Below are 20,266 nucleotides of genomic sequence, written 5' to 3'. Positions count from 1 at the left end.
ACAGAGTAACTAGTAAAATTCCTCCCCCCTCCGAAAATATGGTCACAATTGAAATAATATATTAGATACTACTGATTGTCTATAGAATAGCATACCTCTTCCTTGTTAACAGAGAACCGGTTTCATTCAATCGAATCAAAGCTGTGTACATCAGAGGAGGCTGAGTCCCTTGCCTGATCCAGGCACTTAATATTGATTTGTTTGACCCAAATCATAGTATATCTTTTGCTATTGCTCAGTACATGGCTTAGGAATGAATATGTTTGCAATTTTGATCAACAAGACGGGAGGAAAAGTTTGCTGGAAGGTTTTTTGGAAAGTTCTCTTAACCATTGTAACCAGGTTTGGGCATTGGGCATTGCTGTGTAAAGGCTGCTATGCTTAGAGATTTTGCAGCCATTTCAAGACCATTAGAAAGGAAGCCTGAGATCTAAGGCCATATGTTAAGGAAGGCAGAGCAGAGAGATGGAAATAACATGGGTCAAGAATGAGAAAACGCAACCTCTGAAATAAATAGCCTTCGAAGCATTTTACCCCAAGATTCCAGGGTATGTGGAGCAAACCGTTTTTCTAATTTCTTATGTCACCTTGCATTGTTTTTCTGTTTCCGCGTTTCCCCGAAAATAGGACCTAGTGAGACAATCAGCTCTAACACATCTTTTGGAGCAAAAACTTAATATGAGACCTGGTATTATATTATTATATTATACTATATTATATTACATTACATTACATTATTTTACATTAGATTATATTACATTATGTTACGTTATGTTATATTACATTATATTATATTATATTACATTAAATTATATTATACCTGGTCTTATATTACAGTAAAATAGAACAGGTTTTATATTAATTTTTGCTCCAAAAGATGCATTGGAGCTTATTGTCCGGCTAGGTCTTATTCTCAGGGAAACACGGTACTTGCAAGCAAAAACATTAATAATACGTATTTTTCTATTATATTTAAGTATGTCAGTCAAAAGCACTGGCTATACCTTTAGAAATAATGTACATCCTGTCACTTCTGAAAAAAAAAAAATTTCAATCATAACAGTGAAAAGAAGTGAAATTTAAATATGCTTACTTGAATGCCAGCCCCCTCTGGCACTGTGATCTTCCATACACAATTCAGATTGTTGTCATAAGGCTCAGGGTATCCAGGAGACAAAATTGTCCCTTTGCGCTTGGTTAAAATTCCACCACAGGGAACTAAAAGTAAAGCAGTTCAAGAGAGGAAGTTAATTCTAATGCAAAAGATTAAAATAAAACAAATGGTTAGAGATAACATCTTAGACAGATGCTAGATTTGCAAACACAATCAGCCATACTATTTTTTTAATTCATAAGAACAATGAAAATTAAGTCTTCCTATACCACAGAAACTTAAAAAAAATCAGACATATTAATAGATAAACCCACAATTCCATACCTAAAATCATAGTATAATTCACTCGGTAATAGTATATCATTTGTATTATATTGCTAAAAAGTGTATTGACACATTCATGTTAAAAATTGTTCATATTTGGATACAGATTTTTTTTTTTTTTTTTTTTATATATATATATATATTTTTTTTTTTTTTTGGTGAGAGCCCACTGGCCCATGTGGGAATCGAACCGGCAGCCTTTGGAGTTAGGAGCATGGAGCCCTAACCCCCTGAGCCACCGGGCCGCCCCTGGATACAGATTTTTTTGAAAATTTATTTAACATTTTACTTTTCCCTGCATGCATCCTGTGAGGAGTAATAGGAGTAAGAAGGTGTTTTGAGGAGTAATGATGATAATGACAATTATCTTATGACAATGACATACAGAGACTACTATTGTCCAAGAGACTTCTGTAAGCACTTCACGTAGTTTAACTCATTCAAGACTCCCAACAATCCAAGGAGATATGAATAAGCATTCTCTCCATTTTACAGGTGAGAAACTCAAGTCATTAAAGATTAAATAACTTGTCCAACATCACATAGCTAGTAAAGATGGATCTGGGATTTGAGTCCTGGTATTTTAGTTCCAGAGTCCATGTTCATCAGTCCAAGGAAAATACTTGGCATGGTGCTGGCCTGGTTATTGCCAGTACAATCACTACATGAAAGAATAAGTATGCAGACCTGCTTTACTAATCTTAAAGTAAAATTCTCATGCCACTAGTGGTACCAGCTTGGTTCTGGGCATGAGCCAACTTAGAATTGTAAATACTGTGTGGTATTGGACATGTTCCTTAAACTTTCTAAAACTCAATTGTTTCCAAAGGGCTTTTGTGAAAATATGCAGTATAAATATATAACAAGGCACATAAAGAAGCTAGCACACAACTTGGAAAACAGTAAGAAGTCAACAGAGTGTATATTCTTTGGCAACTGTTGTTATTTTAGGAACCATTGACACTGTTATTCTCGGGCATTTGAACCACAGTGGCTACATAAGGGTGAGATGTTAGAGTATATCTTTTGTAATACTTCTTTTTTAAGTTAATAATACATTTTTGTGGCATTTCCAAAGCTGAATGAAAAAAGCTAGGAAAATTACTCAAAAGAGTGCTGCAAATATTTTTAACAGTATGATAATATATTTAGAGAAAGTCACTTTGTTGCATTTACTTGTGAATCTGTTATTGGGTTACATACAAACTTTGGTTAAATTGGTCAGAAAGAATTTAGGTCTTTTAAGAAGAAAACAAAGAGTTTTGCCTGATTTGAGAATTGCATGCCAGGAGAAGAAAAAGAATTATCAAATAAAGACTACCCCCAAAATTAAGAGGAAATAAAAATGATTGATGAAGTGCTGATGCTAAGCCGAAAAAAAAATAATTTACCAATCCTTTTCTTCTCCCTCTTCACTGTCAGTACTCTACTTCATTCTCCTTTTCTTCCCTAAGTTACTGTATTAAACACATCAATGAACTTCCCTATGACCGGTATATTTTCCATGTAATATAATCTCCATTAAATGACCTTTGTCAAATGACAATTTGATCATGTTATTTCATTGCTGAAAGTCCTTCAAAAATCTCACCATTGCCTTAATTCTACAAATAAGCATAGATAATTGAATTAGCCTCTCACCACATCTCCAGGCTCATATGTACCCATAATTTTTCAGGAGTTCACCCTCCCAATTCCCCATCCCAGTCCAGCCTACGAAACTAATATCCTCCCTTAATGCTGTGTCTTGAGAGTCCTTCTCTCACTTAGCCTGCCATCCATGGACATTCCACGCTAATGCGACCCTTTGTTGACTCCCTTCTGTGTTAAGTAACTCCTAATTCCCCACAGTGCCAAGTGGTTTCCTGTACTGCTCTGTCATAGTATTGCTCACACTGTTTTCACATGCTTTTATGTATTAGTCTCTTGAATAGAAGATGAAGTAATCAACTTTTTGTCTGGAATTCTGTTCACTGTGGTGCCAAGATTGTAATTCTTCTACCCTTTGCATGCCTCCCATGCTGCCACAGTGACAAATCATCCCCTCTCCTTCACTCTCCATTCTCTCCTCTACTCATTTCCACAGATGTTTGTCTTCTCCACTCTATTGAAATGACAATGTCAAAGTCACCAGGATATTTTTGTTATTATATGCATTGAACTTATCTCCCATCCACACTAGTTCAAGTCTTAGAAATACACCATTCATCCAGTCCTTAGGCCAAAAGCACAGGACTCAGTTTCTCTCTAACATTTAAGTTTACATTTACATCTACGTACTATCTACCAGCAAATTTTGTCAGCTCTACCTTCAAAATATATCTCAAAGGTTACAGATTCTCATTGCTGATCTTGGTCTTCCTATCTAAATCACCACTTCCTTTCCTCTGCACTACTGCAATAGGCTCCTAATCAGTCTTAATGTTTCTACTCCACCCCTCCTTACACTAGCCACTGTGAGGTTTTTTTTTGTTTTTTTTTTTTTTTTTAGAAACTAAGGTCATATCACCCCTTAGCTCAATCAATTCCCATACCACTTAGAAAAAATTCGAAGTCCCAACAGACTTTAAGGCTCCATATGACTTAACCTCTGCTCTGCCTTTTCCAACTCTACTATCACTCTCAGCATCACTCACTCTGTTCCAGACATCTGGGATTCCTGCTGTGGGTTGAACATGTCAAGATCTCTCTCACCCTGTATTCACTTGGTCACGTCCCAGACTCCTATATAACACTTTCATTCGGCTATAAAACAGCAGCATATCATGGATGTCTTGCTCTAATCTCCAGACCCTGCTTTACTTTTCACCATAGTACTTATCATTATCTGAAAGAAGAGAATATATTTAGTGATGTGATCTAATTCCCACCATTAAAATGTCACCTCCATAAGGCAGGGGTTATATCTACTTATTTAAATGTATGTTGCCAGTTCCTTGAATAATGCCTGACACTGAGTAATCAATAAATGCCTGTGGAATAAATTGTTGAATGACTGGTTGTATATCTGCATACATCTTGTGGTTACAAATTAAATCTTTACCATTCCTGTCTGCATCATGCCTTTCTCCCAGGATTTTCCTGAACAAGCCAGAATTGTTTAAATCCACTTTAATCATTTTATTTTTTACCAACAAAATATACTATAAAAGTATTCCCAAATATGAATTGCCACGTACATAATATTTTACAAAGTTTTACTTCCCATGTATATGTTACTTAACCTAACATTTGTTTCTCATCTTAAAAAGGATATATTATAAATTTCCCTTCTGATCAGTATTATACTACACAACATATGGATTAAGAGGACAGGCTTTAGAATCAAGCAGCCTGTGCTCAAATCCTCATTTTGCTTTTGTCTTTAGTAATTTTAGAATTACTAAAAACCTAATTCTGCTTTTCTATCTATAAAACAGAAATAGTAATCTACCTTCTGGTATTAGTGTCCATATTAAATGAAATAATGCTTAATAGTGGTTCACACGAATGCTAAAAATCACTATTCATTATTATGGTTAACCACTTTTTCATGAATGAAAGGATGGATGAATAAATGAATCAAAGAATGAGGGTTCAGATCCAGTATATAATTCATCATTTATTTCATTCCCACCGTAAAGAAAGATGATATAAGCAGGTGTTGCCAGGGAGCCAATACAAGTAAAGCAGTTCTTTCTGAGTCTCTAAAGAACTTGGAAAAAAGAAATTCAGATGTGGGTAGAGGAATAAGCAACTGATTAAAGATTTTTTGCCTAAGGCAAGGAAGTGGCAGGTTCAGGGACTTTTCAAAAGAGACCTCCCACTGACATAAGTACTCATGCCTAAGGCCATATATTGTCAGAGCTATTAGTGGCTACAGGGGGTTATTTGAATCACAGAGTCTCAGGGAGGAGAGCTTTGGGTTTTATGAGACTGCAAATTTTAAGAAATCTGAATTATAACAAGGTCAAATTTGGCAGATGAAAACTGTCTTCAGCATATTTTTCAGTTTTATGTTTCTTCCAAGTTGAATGTTCTCATCAAAATATCACTGTACTTTATGAGAATTTACCTAAGAATGGCTTGATATAACAGATTTGTACAAGATTAGTAAATTTTGTTTTCATATTCATACTGGTTATTTGAATTTGTGGATCCCCTAACTTAGCATTTGACCATTTTAACTATAAGCACAACTTGCATAGCATCTCTAATGGGGCTGCTTTCCAGTCAACAGCTTGATTTAAAAATTACTGAACACTTTATTGTGTTTTACTATGACAGAAAAAAAGAAAATGAAAGTGTTGATAGCAGTAATAAGAACTATGAAACTGAACCGATACAATTGAGGTGGAAATCATTAGGAATGTGCAAAGCTGTTTTTGTTTCAATTGGATGCTCATTTGGCTTAAGCTGTTAACTGAGCATTCATTGACAGTGAAGTCAGAGAAAATACAATCATTATGTATAAAATCCTGAAAATAGATTGTGAAGGGTTATATCTAAACTGTAAAGTATAAACGGATCGTTTGTTCTCTCTCAGAATAAAATTACCCACATAAGAAATAGACTTATTTCTTACGTTTGAAAATAGAAATATTTCTTATTTCTTATGTTTGTGTTTTGCCTGCGTATCTTTCCTATGGATTCTTAGAAGAGTTTGAAACTTCAGATGGTTTGTAAAGGTCCTTAGCAAGCAAAGTGAGCAAGATCGTCACCATGTGGCAAAAGACTGAACTGAAAACGTTCGGGCCCTGGACAAAGATGGTGGCCAGTGGTTCACCTCTACAGAAATTCAGGAAATTACCATCTATTTCCTGAAATCCAATCATTGAACAAATGTTTATTGAACACCAACTATGTGTCAGATCCTCTTTTGATTGAGCAATAAAAACTACAGTGACAGGAAAGAGGAGGTCAGGAAAGTTTAAGAAACACACACACGAAAAGAACTGTATAATAGGGTAGGTGGCTGCCATAAAAGAAAAGCAGGGTAAGGATGTGGAGAACAAATGGAGCATGAGTAGCAGAAAATTATTTTCAGATAGGATGTCCAAAAAAGATAATCAGGTGGAGACTTGAATGAACTCATGCAGTACACCCGAAAGAAATCTCATGGATGCGTATTCCAAAGAAAAGAAATACAAAGTGCAAAGGACTTGAAACAATTAGTGTTTTATCCATTAACAGATATTGAAAACGAACATGAACTAAAGATAATGATTTGATATCCACCTAAGATAAATCTGCACTTTATTCTCATATTTAAATCTTTAAGACATAAAGGCTTTTCTTCTTCTTTTTCTTCTTCTTTTAAAATTTAATTATTATTTTAAGGCAATGATTTTTATTTAGGACATTTGAAGCTAAATATATTTATAGTTAAAAAATAGAATTGCAAAGTAAATTTTCATTTATGTAAAGAAGAACAGTTGAATGTGAAGTGAACCAAATTTTTGCCACACTGAAGCTGCCTTTTGGGGTACTGATTGTAAGCTGTTTATTAAGAAATAAGACTCAAAGAAAAAAAAATATTTTTTGACTGTCCCCCTTCCCTGCCCAAAGATTCAGACAGAAACCTGCTTCAGGAAGGAAAGTTTAGAATGCTGCCTTAGTCTAATTTGAATTACGTATGAGGGCATTAGATACGCCCTGTGTCTCATCGTTTGAGTTGGCTCACAAGAATGTTCCTGCTATGTGCGTTCTGCTCTTCCTCAAGAAAATCTTCCATTCTCACTTCTGAAATCTGATAACCTTTCCCACCTTTCTCTTTTGTCCAAAAATGTCTTTTATACCCAATGCTATCTCACTGTCTTTGGAATATTCCTGCCTATGTGAATTCCCCATGCACATATATTAAACCTTTGATTTTCTTCTGTTAATCTGCTAAATGTTGTTTGAATTATTTGATCAGCCAGAAGAACTAAAGCGGAAGGGGAATTGATTTCCTGGCCCCAAGAGACAAAATGGTAAAACCGGAGCAGAGCTACCATCCAACTGTCATTTAGAATCATCACCTTTATATTTCTTGTCTTATATGGATCCCCTATGTCTTTTTGTTATATATCAGTTTTCTAGATGTACACCTATTCTATAAGGTGAACAATATGTTTTAAATGGTATAAGTTACTTTTCGTGTGATCTTGGCAGGAAACAGAAATCATGTGATACAATTTCTATCACTAGGTGTGTACTTTCAAGCCAATGCAAAACCAAAGGTAGTCTGTTCTGTTTAAAGACTCTCCATAGAGGTATGACAAGTTTCTCAAAAGGCCCATGGACCTACAAATCGATGGGTTTTTGATAGAGACATTGTAATGGCTTCTGAGAATGTCATCTTTTGCCCTTAAAGTAGAAACTATGGCTGAATACATCTAGGCTGGGGACAGCATATTAACATTTATTCTTGAAGTTGAATGTCAGCCATGGACTTGCATAGTCTAGTGACTGCTAGGAGCTCCTGTCTTTGCTGAGATGAATCCATAATTGAATGTCATGACCTTCCTTTAATTTACGTGGATGTTTACATCTGAAGGGAAAAACACTGAAAATAACCAACTGACACATTTAGCACATTTTTAAAAAGCTTTGTAATAATAATAATATAGAATAGGGATTTTCTTCTGTTTTAAACAAAATTGGTTTATGTTTTTTGTTTGTTTTTTTTTAATGTGTATACATTTTTTATTTATTTTTTTTGTTGAGAGCCCACTGGCCCATGTGGGAATCGAACCGGCAGCCTTCGGAGTTAGGAGCACGGAACTCTAACCGCCTGCGCCACCGGGCCGGCCCAAAATTGGTTTATGTTTATAATTTAGAGTTCTTATTCTCTACTCTCTATCTCCCAAAATATTCTTTTTTTCTCTCTTTTTCCTTTCCTCTTCCTAAAATGTTCTTTCCTTTTCCCTTTTTCCTTTCTTTTCTTTTTTTTTTTTTTTTTTTTTTTTATATTGTCAGCTCTTTCCTTCCCTTTATCTTCTGACAATTTCTAAACCTGTTGCATGCAATCCCTCATGGACAAAAGAAATGTCTTTGGATAATGCAATGTTTAAATTTTCCAGAGTTAGAATAACAGAGTGCAAATCTTGATTAAATATACCATATTTCCCCAAAAATAAGATCTACCCAGAAAATAAGCCCTAGCATGATTTTTCAGGATGCTCATAATTTAAGCACTACCCCAAAAATAAGCTCCAGTTAAGATCGTCAGCCAGACGGATGCATTTAGTACGTACGTTGCAACACACAATGGACGTATTGAATTATAAAATAATAATGTTAATATATAATTAAATATAAATGAATATTATTGACATTAATGCTTAAAATAAATGATAATATAAATTATAATTAAGTATTTGTAAATACCCAAGTGGGCACCTTTGGAGGAGAGTTAAACGCCTATGTAAACAGATGAACTCGAGACTTACTGCCAAATGACCAATCGGGGTACAGAAACAATGCACGAATAACATGTGCATTGATAACAAACAGACATGGTTGTGTCTAATATGTAACTTCATAATTCAATACATCATGAGTTGTAACGGACATACATAATGAACTTGTGTGAAGTAAAGAAACGTTTTCTGAATTTTGGTGCCTGCAATTTTTCATGGCTTTTGTGTGGATCATCATCCTTTTTTTTTAAATTGTCAGTACAATTTGAAAAATTGGTTTTTTGTAAGTTTCAACGGGGAATATTGGGGAACAGTGTGTTTCTCCAGGGTCCATTAACTCCAAGTCATTGTCCTCCAATCTAGCTGTAGAGGGAGCAGCTTAGCTCCAAGTGCAGGTGCTGTTTTCAATCTTATTAGCCTGGGTGCAGCCCTCCATCCCATGCGGGAATTGAACCAGCAACTTTGTTGTTGAGAATTTGCACTCTAACCAACTGAGCCACCCAACCGCCCCTCTGGAGGCTCAGCGACACTTCTTTGTCTTCAATCTAGTTGTGGAGGGTGCAGCGTACTGGTCCATGTGGGAATCAAACCAGCAACCCTGCTGTTCAGAGCTCACGCCCTAACCAACCGAGCCATCCAGTTGCCCCCAGGACCATCATTCTTAACTGTCATCATTTTTGTTGCCATTCCTGTTGTCTTGTAAGTCTTCAATCAACACTTGATTTAATGGTAGATTTAAAGGGAATAATATTTTGATCCCCAGACAAGATGGGTGCAAAAAAAAAAAAAAGAGCTATTCCATCAAATACAAGAAAGAAATTGTGGAAGACTCCTGTGACAAGACTCTTACCGCTTTCTGCAAAGAGAAGAAGTTGTATCTCCGAATGCTCCGAAAATGGCGAGCAGAGTACAAAAACCACAGTCAACAGGTGGACGAGGGAAATGCTAAGAAGCACAAGTGTGGATAAGGTTGGCAACCATTATTTTCTGAGCTGGAAGACATCATTTGTGAATGGATTGCTGACAGGAGAGCAAAGGCTTGGTTGTGCACAGAACTGATATTCAAGCATTTGCCCTTGTAATGGCACCAAGCTAGAAATATCCTCAGAAGAATTCAAAGCATCACAACACTGGCTGGATGGCTTCCTTCAGCGATGTGAACTGTCTCTAAGAAGATCGACAACACTGTTCAAGCTGGAAGATACTTATGTTATTAAACGTGCACTTGCATTCAAGTCCTTTGTTGATGGCATCGACTTTTCTAAATACCAACTCTCCAATATGATTGCTATGGATGAAACTGCAGTGTTTATGGGCCAAGGATCTCAAATGACAATTGATCAGAGGGGTGCCTCGTCAATCTATGTTCCCAACACTGGTTACGAAAATGCACGTGTTACCTGTATTTTGGCAACTAGTCTGGATAGAAAGAAAGCCCCACCTCTAATCATCACTATGGGCAAGCAAGATAAGGCATTTATGTTCTTGAAACTGAAAAAGCCTGATGCACACAAGCAGTTATAAGGAAGTGAGCTGATCTGATACTGCCACTTATTTTGCGAGATGGACAAAGAGGTCTGCTATTCTTGGATTCAACCGGCACTTACCACACTAAAGACACGAAGAACTTCCTTGCAGAGAGAAAAATAGATTAAATAATGATTCCTGCAGGAATAACTATCTCCAGATCTTGATATTGCAATAAACAAGCCATTCAAGGACCATTTGCACATGGAAATCAATGACTACATTGAAAATAGAATGGAGAGAAATCAGCGTGGAAACTTTGTGAAGCCTAGCCTGCAAGAGGTTGTGACTTGGGTGAAGAATTCCTGGGATAAAATCACTGACAGCTGTGTTGCCAATGCACTACGAGCAGGCTACGTGGACAAGAAGTGCTCATTTAAGGAGAGCTCTACTGCTGGACATGAGAGATTGGGGCCAATGGTTCTACAGGAAATGGAGTCGCAAGAAATTCAAGCCGGAATTCGGGGTTTGGAGAGTTATGACTATGTTCCAGAAAAAGATGACATGACTGTATTTGAATAAATGTAGGTTGTTGTACATGAATAAATGAATAAATGTAGACTGTTGTACATGAATAAATGTAGACTGTTGTACATGAATAAATGTAGCTTGTTGTACATGAAAAAGACATCACCTGAAAATAAGCCCTAAGGCATTTTTTTGGAGCAAAAGTTAATATAAGATCTGGTCTTATTTTGGGGGCAATACAGTATGTTTTCAAGGCCAATTAGAATTGTAGTGATCATTGTTTTTATATTTTACACACACCGACAATAAAAACAAAACAGGTCATGAATATATGCCTATTGTTTTAAATTGCTTCTCTTTAACTATTTGTCCTTAAATGCATCAATTGATGGAAAATTTTTTACAGTCCTTCAAAGTAGTACATACTAATGCATAATTACTATAATTCTAAGGAAATTATCATTCTATTTCTCCAAAGTCTTCCTTACAAATTTTAAGTGCAAAGAAAAATCTTGCATTCAAGGAAACCTAAATCAATAGAATTTTAAAGAATAACAAGAGTCCACACTTCAGCCTTTCCTAAGATGCAAAAATCTTATGTGGAAGATAAATTTTACATATACATATGAATGCTATTAAATCAACATATCAACAAGTAAAAACCAATCATAACAAACCCTTTATCAGCACTGCATGTAGTTTCTATATTCTAGACCCAAATCGTTAAGAATTTAAATCTTTTCTCCTGATTCAACGGTGGAGGATTTGGCAACAAAAACAACTTAATTTTTGAGTAAAAACTTACTTGCTTCCAAGAACGGTGCCAAGGTTTTAAATCATTTAAAAGCCACAATAAACGTCTGAAAAGTTCTCTTACTTTCCTCTTTAATCGATATGGGAAATTATGTAAATTTCCCAGGCTCATGTAGGAATTGAACATGACAATTCAGTGTTAACATCAAAGCCCAGACTATTACCCAAGACTTTATTAACCCTAATTCTGAGAACCTACTACCGTGGGTTCAATTTTATTCAGTTTCACTTGATTTTTTACAACTTTTCCTCATTGATTAGGACATTAACAGAAGTATACAAACAGAACTTTTAAGGAGTATTTCACATATTTACACTTCAATACTTTGCATGTGTAAGTACTATGAACTCTCTAACTGGAAGAATACACAGATTTTTTTCAATGATATTTAAGAATAATTAGCTAGTTTCTGAGTTTCCATGTCTCATTATATTACTCTTTTTATAATAGATGCTTATCTTGAAGGGATTTTCATCACATGTGAAACTAAGCAAAGACAACTACTTATTCAGTTACTTTCTATAATACGACATTGACATTTTGTATGAATACCTGTATCAATAAACTGAATGTGACACAGAAACTATCATGTAAATAATGACTGGGAAAAGTGAGGCAGAAATAATGATTGATTTCTGACGTTTATAAAGAAATATTTAAAAATCCATCGTGAGGCTGAAGAGATTTATTATTATTATGTGTCTGCCTTCAATTACTAAACTGATTCAAAGCAATTTTGTCATTTCATATGCATATTGCAGGACTAATTATCTCACAGACATGTAGCAACATTTCTCTTGACTCATGATTCCTTAGTTTAGGATAACTTATTACTATTTTAATAGAGTATGCAGTCAACATATATTGTGGCTCAGAAGAAAAAACATGATCACTTTCATCTTTATGAGACTATGAAAGTATGCAGGAGGGAAAATCTGTTTGTTCTATTAACCTAGCTCTATGCTGGGTACAAAATAGGAGAAATATCAAGTCCAGTGATTCATTCTGCTTTACTTGTTGACTGGCTGTCAAAATGTATTTTAATAAGGTAAGAAATTACACATTGCAAATAAGATGTAGATATCAAATTAGGAAAGGATTAGCTTATAAATCAAAACATTAAAAGAGAAGCAGTCTTCTATCATTCGACATGAGGTTTGGAGTCAGAAAGAGTTTCAAACCCCACCCCTACTCCATCCCTTACTATGTTATGTCACTCTAACAAGAACTGTTTAACCTCTCCAAGACTCAGTTTATTAAGCTGTAAATTCTGAGATTCAGTTCTCCATAGGTTTGCTATGATGATTAAATTAAACGTGTATTTTTAAATTACTCAGAATGGAACCTGGCAAATAGGATGCATTGAGTAAATGATAACCATGTCAGAAACTGTAGTTATTTACCTGATAGATGAGAAAGTTGAAGAGTTCTTAACAGACTTTCAGTGTTTTAAATTATTTTTAGGTGATTTTCAACAAATAAAAGAATAATAAAATAACAGTTCACATTCCATTAATTGTTGTGGGCAGAACTAAAATATTGTGGTAAGAAAAATGCCCTGTGAAATATGCTACATATATCTGTTTTGAGGAGCAGTGATATCAAGTTCCCAGACATCAAGTGACCACCCATCTTCTTTTTTCATTATAATAGTCGTGGTTTATACCATTTTCCTAGCACAATTATTAATATTGTACTGATTTGAGTGGTAAAAGATAATTCTACCTAATTAGAACAGATTCATCCTATACATATTACATATGCTATGAATGTATATCAAAGACTACTCCTTCCTCCGTAGAAATGAGTATATCTTCAATATTGTTTCACAATTTTAAATTATATTTTATTTTAATGAACTATGAGCTAATATTATGTTAAATCTGTGTAAAATATGGTAAAAAGTGTTCTTGAATATTAAGAATAAAAACCGCAGATACATGTAATTTATTTTCATGTATGGCAAGACATATTATTAAAAATAAATTTTATGAACTATAAGTGTATTATGTTATATGTGTACATATGTACACTCATGTCTTCGGTATAAAAAAGTAGAGAATTGAGATTATGAAAATAAAAATAAAATTTTGTTTATCTTTTAGTTTTTAAAAGTCTTCCTCTTATTTTCCAAACCACACAACAATAAAACTTTGAGAAAGAACTCATTAGGAATATTTCTTAACCTGAGGTTAAGTTTTACAACTGTTTCTTTAATTTAATACCATGTAATTAATAAAAAAATAAATATATATATATTATATATATATATATATATATATATATATATATATATATATATATATATTTCCATATCTGTTCTTGGGACAGAGAGAAAAGCAACTTCCCAACTTTCTACATTGTCCACATCTATGGAACATTACAAGAACCAAAAGTCATTGTAATGATTCTGAAATACTATACAATTCTAAATTATTTATTTTTTATTGTTTAGAAAATGTGTTAGTCTGTTTTATATAACTTAGCAGGGCAAAAGACCTATAACTTTAAAAAGTGTATATTTTATTTACCAATTTAAGTTAGACATAGCAAAGTGAAACAATGAGATTTCTGGCTAACCTTGTGCATTCTATACACTCAAAGAGTTACCACTTACATTTGTGAAAGACTGAGAAAATCTCTTATGTTATATTTTTATACATATCTATAAATAATGGAGAAAAAACACATTTATTCACTAATGTATATTGTGTAATTCTTTTGATGCCAAAGTAAAATATGTCCCAAAAAATCAGCTTCTGTGATTCTTAAAAGACATGTAAATTATTTACGTACTGGGATATAAATCTTTGCATAAACTTTTAAAAATAAAAAATAATATTTATTTCAATAATCCCATATCAGTAGCATTCAAATTCTATTACTAGAACAATTATATTTATTTTCATCAAAATAAATCAGTACTCAAGGAAACTTTCCAGCTAATTCAACACTAAATATTTTTCATTGATTGTATCATACCTGGATTGCATCAAATATCCACTCTGATTTGCATATTTATGTACATTAAAACTGATAGAGTATTTTAAACTTAATGTATAATATTAAATCTCAAATCAAAATTACAAAAATTTCAAGAAAACTAATTTTGTAGTAAAATATGTATAAGCACAAAGCATGCAAAGTTTTATACTCACCAATACAGGTAGGTAATGAATCATTCCATTGGGCTAAAGAATTGGGCACTGTATCACACCTAATTGCAATGGATCCATGGAGAATATATCCTGGATTACATTCAAAAAGAACCAATGAACCGACTGCAAATTCATTGCCAATCCTTCTTCCAAATCTTGGTTCAGGCACAGAACTGCACTGTGTGGAACTTGTTCTAGGAACAGCTGCATACAAAGAATTATTTATTTTAACTTCATAGTTAGCTGAGAAATACATATTTCAAAATGTAACAGATTTCAAAGAAACCTTCACTTTTTATTAAAACTTTAACAGTTGGAAATCATGTCTAAAAGTTTCAATATTAATACAGAATAAAATACAATTTAAAATATATAGTCATCAAAATTTTTTATTTAAAAATTTTTATTTTACATTTTGCTTTGGATCCTTTAAATATCAACTAAGTTTTTTTTTCTATTTTCCCCCCCAAACTCTTAGTAACATAACAAAGCAGTCTGTGTTGTGTATTTCAATTTATAGGATGATAACTGAATGATATATTGTTTTTCTTTTTAAACTGGGATACCAAGTTCAAAAATTATGCATCAGGTTATATGAGGTAGTGTCACGATTTTTTTTTTCAGTAGTAGGTTCTTAAAAACACAGATTTTAAAAAAGCAAACAACAATTTCATAGTATGTTCACAAAGTTAGTTGTTCAAAACAAGTTTTGATGAAAACAAAAACTATATTCAGGCTAACTAGAAGTCAGACAGATTAACAACAATAGAAAGTTTTACTTTAATAATCATACAATATCAAATTCGAAATTGTTTTTAGGATGTATCGTTATGTCCTTCAATTGTAACTTTTTTTTTTTTGGGGTTTAATAAAATAGAATGATAACAGGATGTTTTTTTCTTTTTAAAACACATAGAGATGGGATTAAAGAGTTTGACAATAGCCCAAAAAAAATGATATGATGAATTCCAAATAGATTGAGTCCTTTTATGTAACTTGAGTATAAGTAATTCAATTTTCAATAGTGCCTTTTAAAAGTCATAATACTCCATATTATTAACAGAGGGAATACTTAAAAATGAAACAGTAAAATAGTATAACCAATATTATAAATGGGATAAGAGGGCTTAATAAAAATATCAAATATATATTTCTTAGGAATAAAGTTCAAGATACAGTTGAGAATAACTACTACATGATAATATATAACTAAAATAAAATATTTCAAATGATAGCTCTTAGTTAAATTAAAGTGAAAGTTTGTCTATAAAAGTGAGAAAAAAATGATATCAACTTTCAATTGCACAAAAACATTTAATAGTCATGAAGAACACTTGAATTCTCCTAAGAGAATAAGAAGCTAAAATTCTAGAGTGGAATATGATTTCCTTGACATATCTAAGTACATCAGCACAAAATTGTATACATTTTTAATTTAGGGTGCTAGACTATAAGGAAAATAGAATATGTAGAAAGTGAAGATTGCCAGGAAAAAAAAAAAGATGTTTTAAAAACAATATGCTAGAAGAAAGGAAAAATCAGACAATTAACTTGAGAATGATGATGAAATCAATAGGTACTTTTGTACTTTGGTCAAAGTAATAGTGCTGTAGTGATGGGAGAGGGAACAGGGCATAACTGTTAAAAAAACAAACAAACAAACAAACAAACAAAACTACAGAAACCCACATCTCCTACATGTTTGTGAGGATCTGATCATTCAATTACTTTGAATACAGCATGGAAATTTGATATTATTCCTTAGTGTGTTTCTAGACTACTGGGTGACTTACCTTGATAAACAAAGTGAAATCCCTTAGCTGTTATTGGTCCAACTGAAGTAAATCGAATTGTGATCTGATTACCTGAACTCAGTGGAAGTGATTCTCCTACTCAACAAAACAGACACTAAGATATCACAAATAATTTCATTCAGTAAACCTAACAAATTATATTAATTTACACTGTCATTTGAAAACGTCAATCTATGTTCTATCAAATTACTTTAATATATCCTACTGACAATAAATTTTCTTTGGGTTCAGCTTCAATTGCAACCTTTTTACTGACAGGCTTTAATTACATTTTGATACATATTGCCTCATTCTTCAAAGAATCCTTAAATATTTATATTACATTAAACACCACAGACAAAGTGACTAAATATATTTACTTGATTACAACCCCAGCAAATAGTTTGTTATATTTTTCTCAAGCATTTGATTTACTATTGATTGTGTTTCTATTCTTTTTTAAAATAAAGAGTGAGTCTATTTTCTGTTTATTTTATCTTTAATATGGATGACATAAATCTCAACTTTCTCTACAATATCAATCAAAGTTAGTCTTTAATCAATAACTGATGCATGGCAGTTCTATTAAAGGATACCTGAATGGGATCCTGAGAGGGAAGATAACAGAGAAGATTGCTGAGTTGGCCCATCATACACCTCAACAACATCGTGGAGTGATGTCTGGAAAAATACAAACTGGCCAAACACCACTGATCAACAGGAACCAGGAGAAGCAAACAAATCACCAACCATCCAAAAACAAAAACGAAAAACAAACAAACAAAAAAAAATAGAAAGAGGAGGAGAGAGAGAACAAAGTATTACAACATAATAGTCATCTTTTTTTCTACCTTTAAAAGAGGATAGGTGCCAATTGGTTGATAAGCCTGACACATGTATTTCAGGTCAGAAAAGTAATGACTATGGCCTAAAAGAAATAAATTTTAAGAAGACAATTTTTAAAAAAGTAAATGAAATGGGTATAACATTTAATTTACATCAGAAATCATAAGGTTGGTGATTAATGCTTTATAATAACTACTTTTTTTTTTTTTTATTTTCCCATTGGTAGTTTGATTCTTATCACTTTGTGACTCTCTTCTCTTTTTCTAATTTTTTTTTCTCCTCTTTTATACGAGATAAAGTTTAAATTTAGGGATTTTTTTTTTTTTTTTAGATTGCTTTTAACTGCTATTCCATTATGAGTCATAGTTTCACTAGAAGAATATAAACAAGATACTTTTCAGGTATACTGTTTAATTCACATTGTAAGTTAAAAATGATTGCTACACATTTACTGTTAATTTTCTGCCAAAGTAAAGAAATATTTGTGAAACCTCAGCAATTGAGATATTACAAAATTTTACAAAGTGATTGTTTTTTAGTGGTAAGTACAAATTTGAAGCACTTACCAAAAGAGCTTTATAAAAAAAAGAGAGCTTTTACTTCATTTTGTACTTTCCTTTAATTGTGAACTAACTTTACATGGAGAAACTACCCAAACTGTAACTTAAAACAAAGGACCTGTTCCAGAACAGAAATCAGCTTGTGTTTTGTGATTTAAAAATGAAATGGATAACAAAAATTATCCTTAAAACATTTCACTAAGTGGAAAATTTGTGGGCTTTAAAAAGAGTATGATTTTCTAAAAGTGTAATAATGAAAAAGCAAGGTCACTTCTATATATTGAAAATCTCATTATTGTTAGTAAACTCTACACTGCATGAATATATATATTTTTAAAGTTCTTTATATTTTACACCTTAAATTAAGGTTATGGTCATTCTTTGGTGATCCTATGAAGACATGCGAGTTCATTTGAAACATGCTGAGTTTTGCATATGAACACATACACAAGTATTGTAAACAAAGCTATACTTATTTTCTTGGCCTGCTAAAATAAGCTGGCAATCTCAGTCCAGTTCTTTATGGGGTGAAAGAAGATGAACACAGATACAGGCTCATTGCTTTGAACAAACCTTGAACATTGAAGTGATAAATTTCATAAATAATCCTCCTTAAAACATTTCATAAATAATCCTCCTTAAAACATTTCCTAGAAATAATGAAAACAAATTTATTTCTACCAAATCAGATGTATGTAGTAAATTATTTTAATGGTTTGCAAGTCATGTGAAACATTTTCAGTTCAGACTTTTTTAAAAGATCCATATTTTTTGTCAAATCCGAAGCTATTTCAAAACTACTCCAAAGAATATTGAGAAAGTTTTTTTTTTTTTTTTCCTGTTTTTCCATTTGTTGAGATTGGTGTTGGGATGATCTGTTTTCAAATGAGTCTTTACAAGTTTTTACCACAATGCTGATATTGCCACTGCCTTTCCATGTGCAGGAACTCATCATAGGAACTTGGCTATACCAAGTCACTGTGTGACAGGTTCTTGACAGATAGCTTATTCTTTCTTTGTATCTTTCTGGGAGTCATTAGGAAAAAAAAATTCAAATTCAACATCCTTTAACTTTTTATGTCTAAATATCTCAAATTTTCATTAGGAAATGTGCCCAATTGTCAAGCAAACTACTACATTTACAAACAACTTCCTTTTTTTATTAGTTTCAGGTGCACAAGACAAAGCAATACTTAGACATTTATCATTTATATCCCTCCCACTGTGTGAACCCCCTAACCCCCATCCACTATCCCTCTGACATCGCACAGAGCCATTATATTTCCACTGTCTCTATTCCCAATGCTGTACTCTGCTTCCACAAACAACTTCTAAAACAACCAAAATACACAGTAATCCAGGATCTTTTTCTAAAGAAAAACTGAAGAAAAAAAAAAAAAGAACTCCCTCATTTTTCTTGTTTGTAGGCCTCTTCTTCTCAATTGTTACTTGTCTACACATAAACCAGTTTTGTGTCACCTGTAAATTGGACATGTAGACCATAAATTTAACAGTGTAGCCATTAACACCATATATTTACATCATCTTAAGAAAACAGCAGGGCATGACTAATGACTTTGACTTTGACATGACTAATGACTTTTTTTCATTAGTAACTTGTGCCATTAATGTCTTGTAGTACTACGTCTGGGATGAGTTTGGGAAGAATCAAGAAGGTTGAGGGTGAAGGAGTTGAGTATTGAATCTTTTCATATTAAGCAATCAGAAAGCTACTTTTTTAAAACTGTGACATACCTGTGCGTTAATATTGCCAAGGAAATTTTATTGTATTATTTTTATTTTTTTGTTTTCATATAACTACTCTTTTTGTTTAAGTATAGTTTGTATACAATATTATATTGGTTATATTAGTTTCAGGAGTATGATATAGTCATTTGATATTTTTATATCTTACAGTGTAATCAATCACCCCACTAGGGCCAGTAACCATATGTCATACTGCTAAGTTATAACAGTATTATTGATTATAGTCCCCTTCATTTTTCCACAGATCTCCCCAACCACCTCCCCTTGGCCAAAGGAAATTTTAAATTAAAAATAGCTTTTATTGGGACACAAAATAAATTTTACTCTGAGAGGGTACTGAATCATTATATTAAAAATAACAAAAATAGCTAAGTGTGTTTTTAATTAGTTTATCTGTAGGCTAAAGAAATAAGAACACTTCCATAGTAGTTTGATTTCTTACATATTATCAGGTTAACTATCATCTCACTAAAGTGATACATTAAAATTCTGAACCAAATCCCCCTTTCTTAT

The 20,266-nt window shown here is 33.0% G+C and overlaps 1 protein-coding gene across 5 annotated transcripts in view; it reads right to left on the bottom strand.

Moving 5' to 3' along the window:
- The window catches only part of CSMD3 (CUB and Sushi multiple domains 3), a 1,140,077-nt gene that overhangs the window by 155,638 nt on the left and 964,173 nt on the right, over window positions 1-20,266 (bottom strand). For 3 of the 5 annotated variants that reach the window (XM_081069899.1, XM_081069901.1, XM_081069902.1), the window contains 4 exons: window positions 17,177-17,290; window positions 16,581-16,676; window positions 14,788-14,991; window positions 1,094-1,218 (listed from right to left, as the gene is read on the bottom strand). In XM_081069899.1, the coding sequence (XP_080926025.1) occupies window positions 1,094-1,218; window positions 14,788-14,991; window positions 16,581-16,676; window positions 17,177-17,290 (539 nt within the window). The remainder of the gene's footprint in view (window positions 1-1,093; window positions 1,219-14,787; window positions 14,992-16,580; window positions 16,677-17,176; window positions 17,291-20,266) is intronic. The other 2 variants (XM_081069900.1, XM_081069903.1) reach the window with 1 other exon arrangement.

Source organism: Rhinolophus hipposideros (assembly GCF_964194185.1).
Source record: "Rhinolophus hipposideros genome assembly, chromosome: 13".
Taxonomy (NCBI): Eukaryota; Metazoa; Chordata; class Mammalia; order Chiroptera; family Rhinolophidae; genus Rhinolophus; species Rhinolophus hipposideros.
This window is presented reverse-complemented; position numbering and strand designations above follow the sequence as displayed.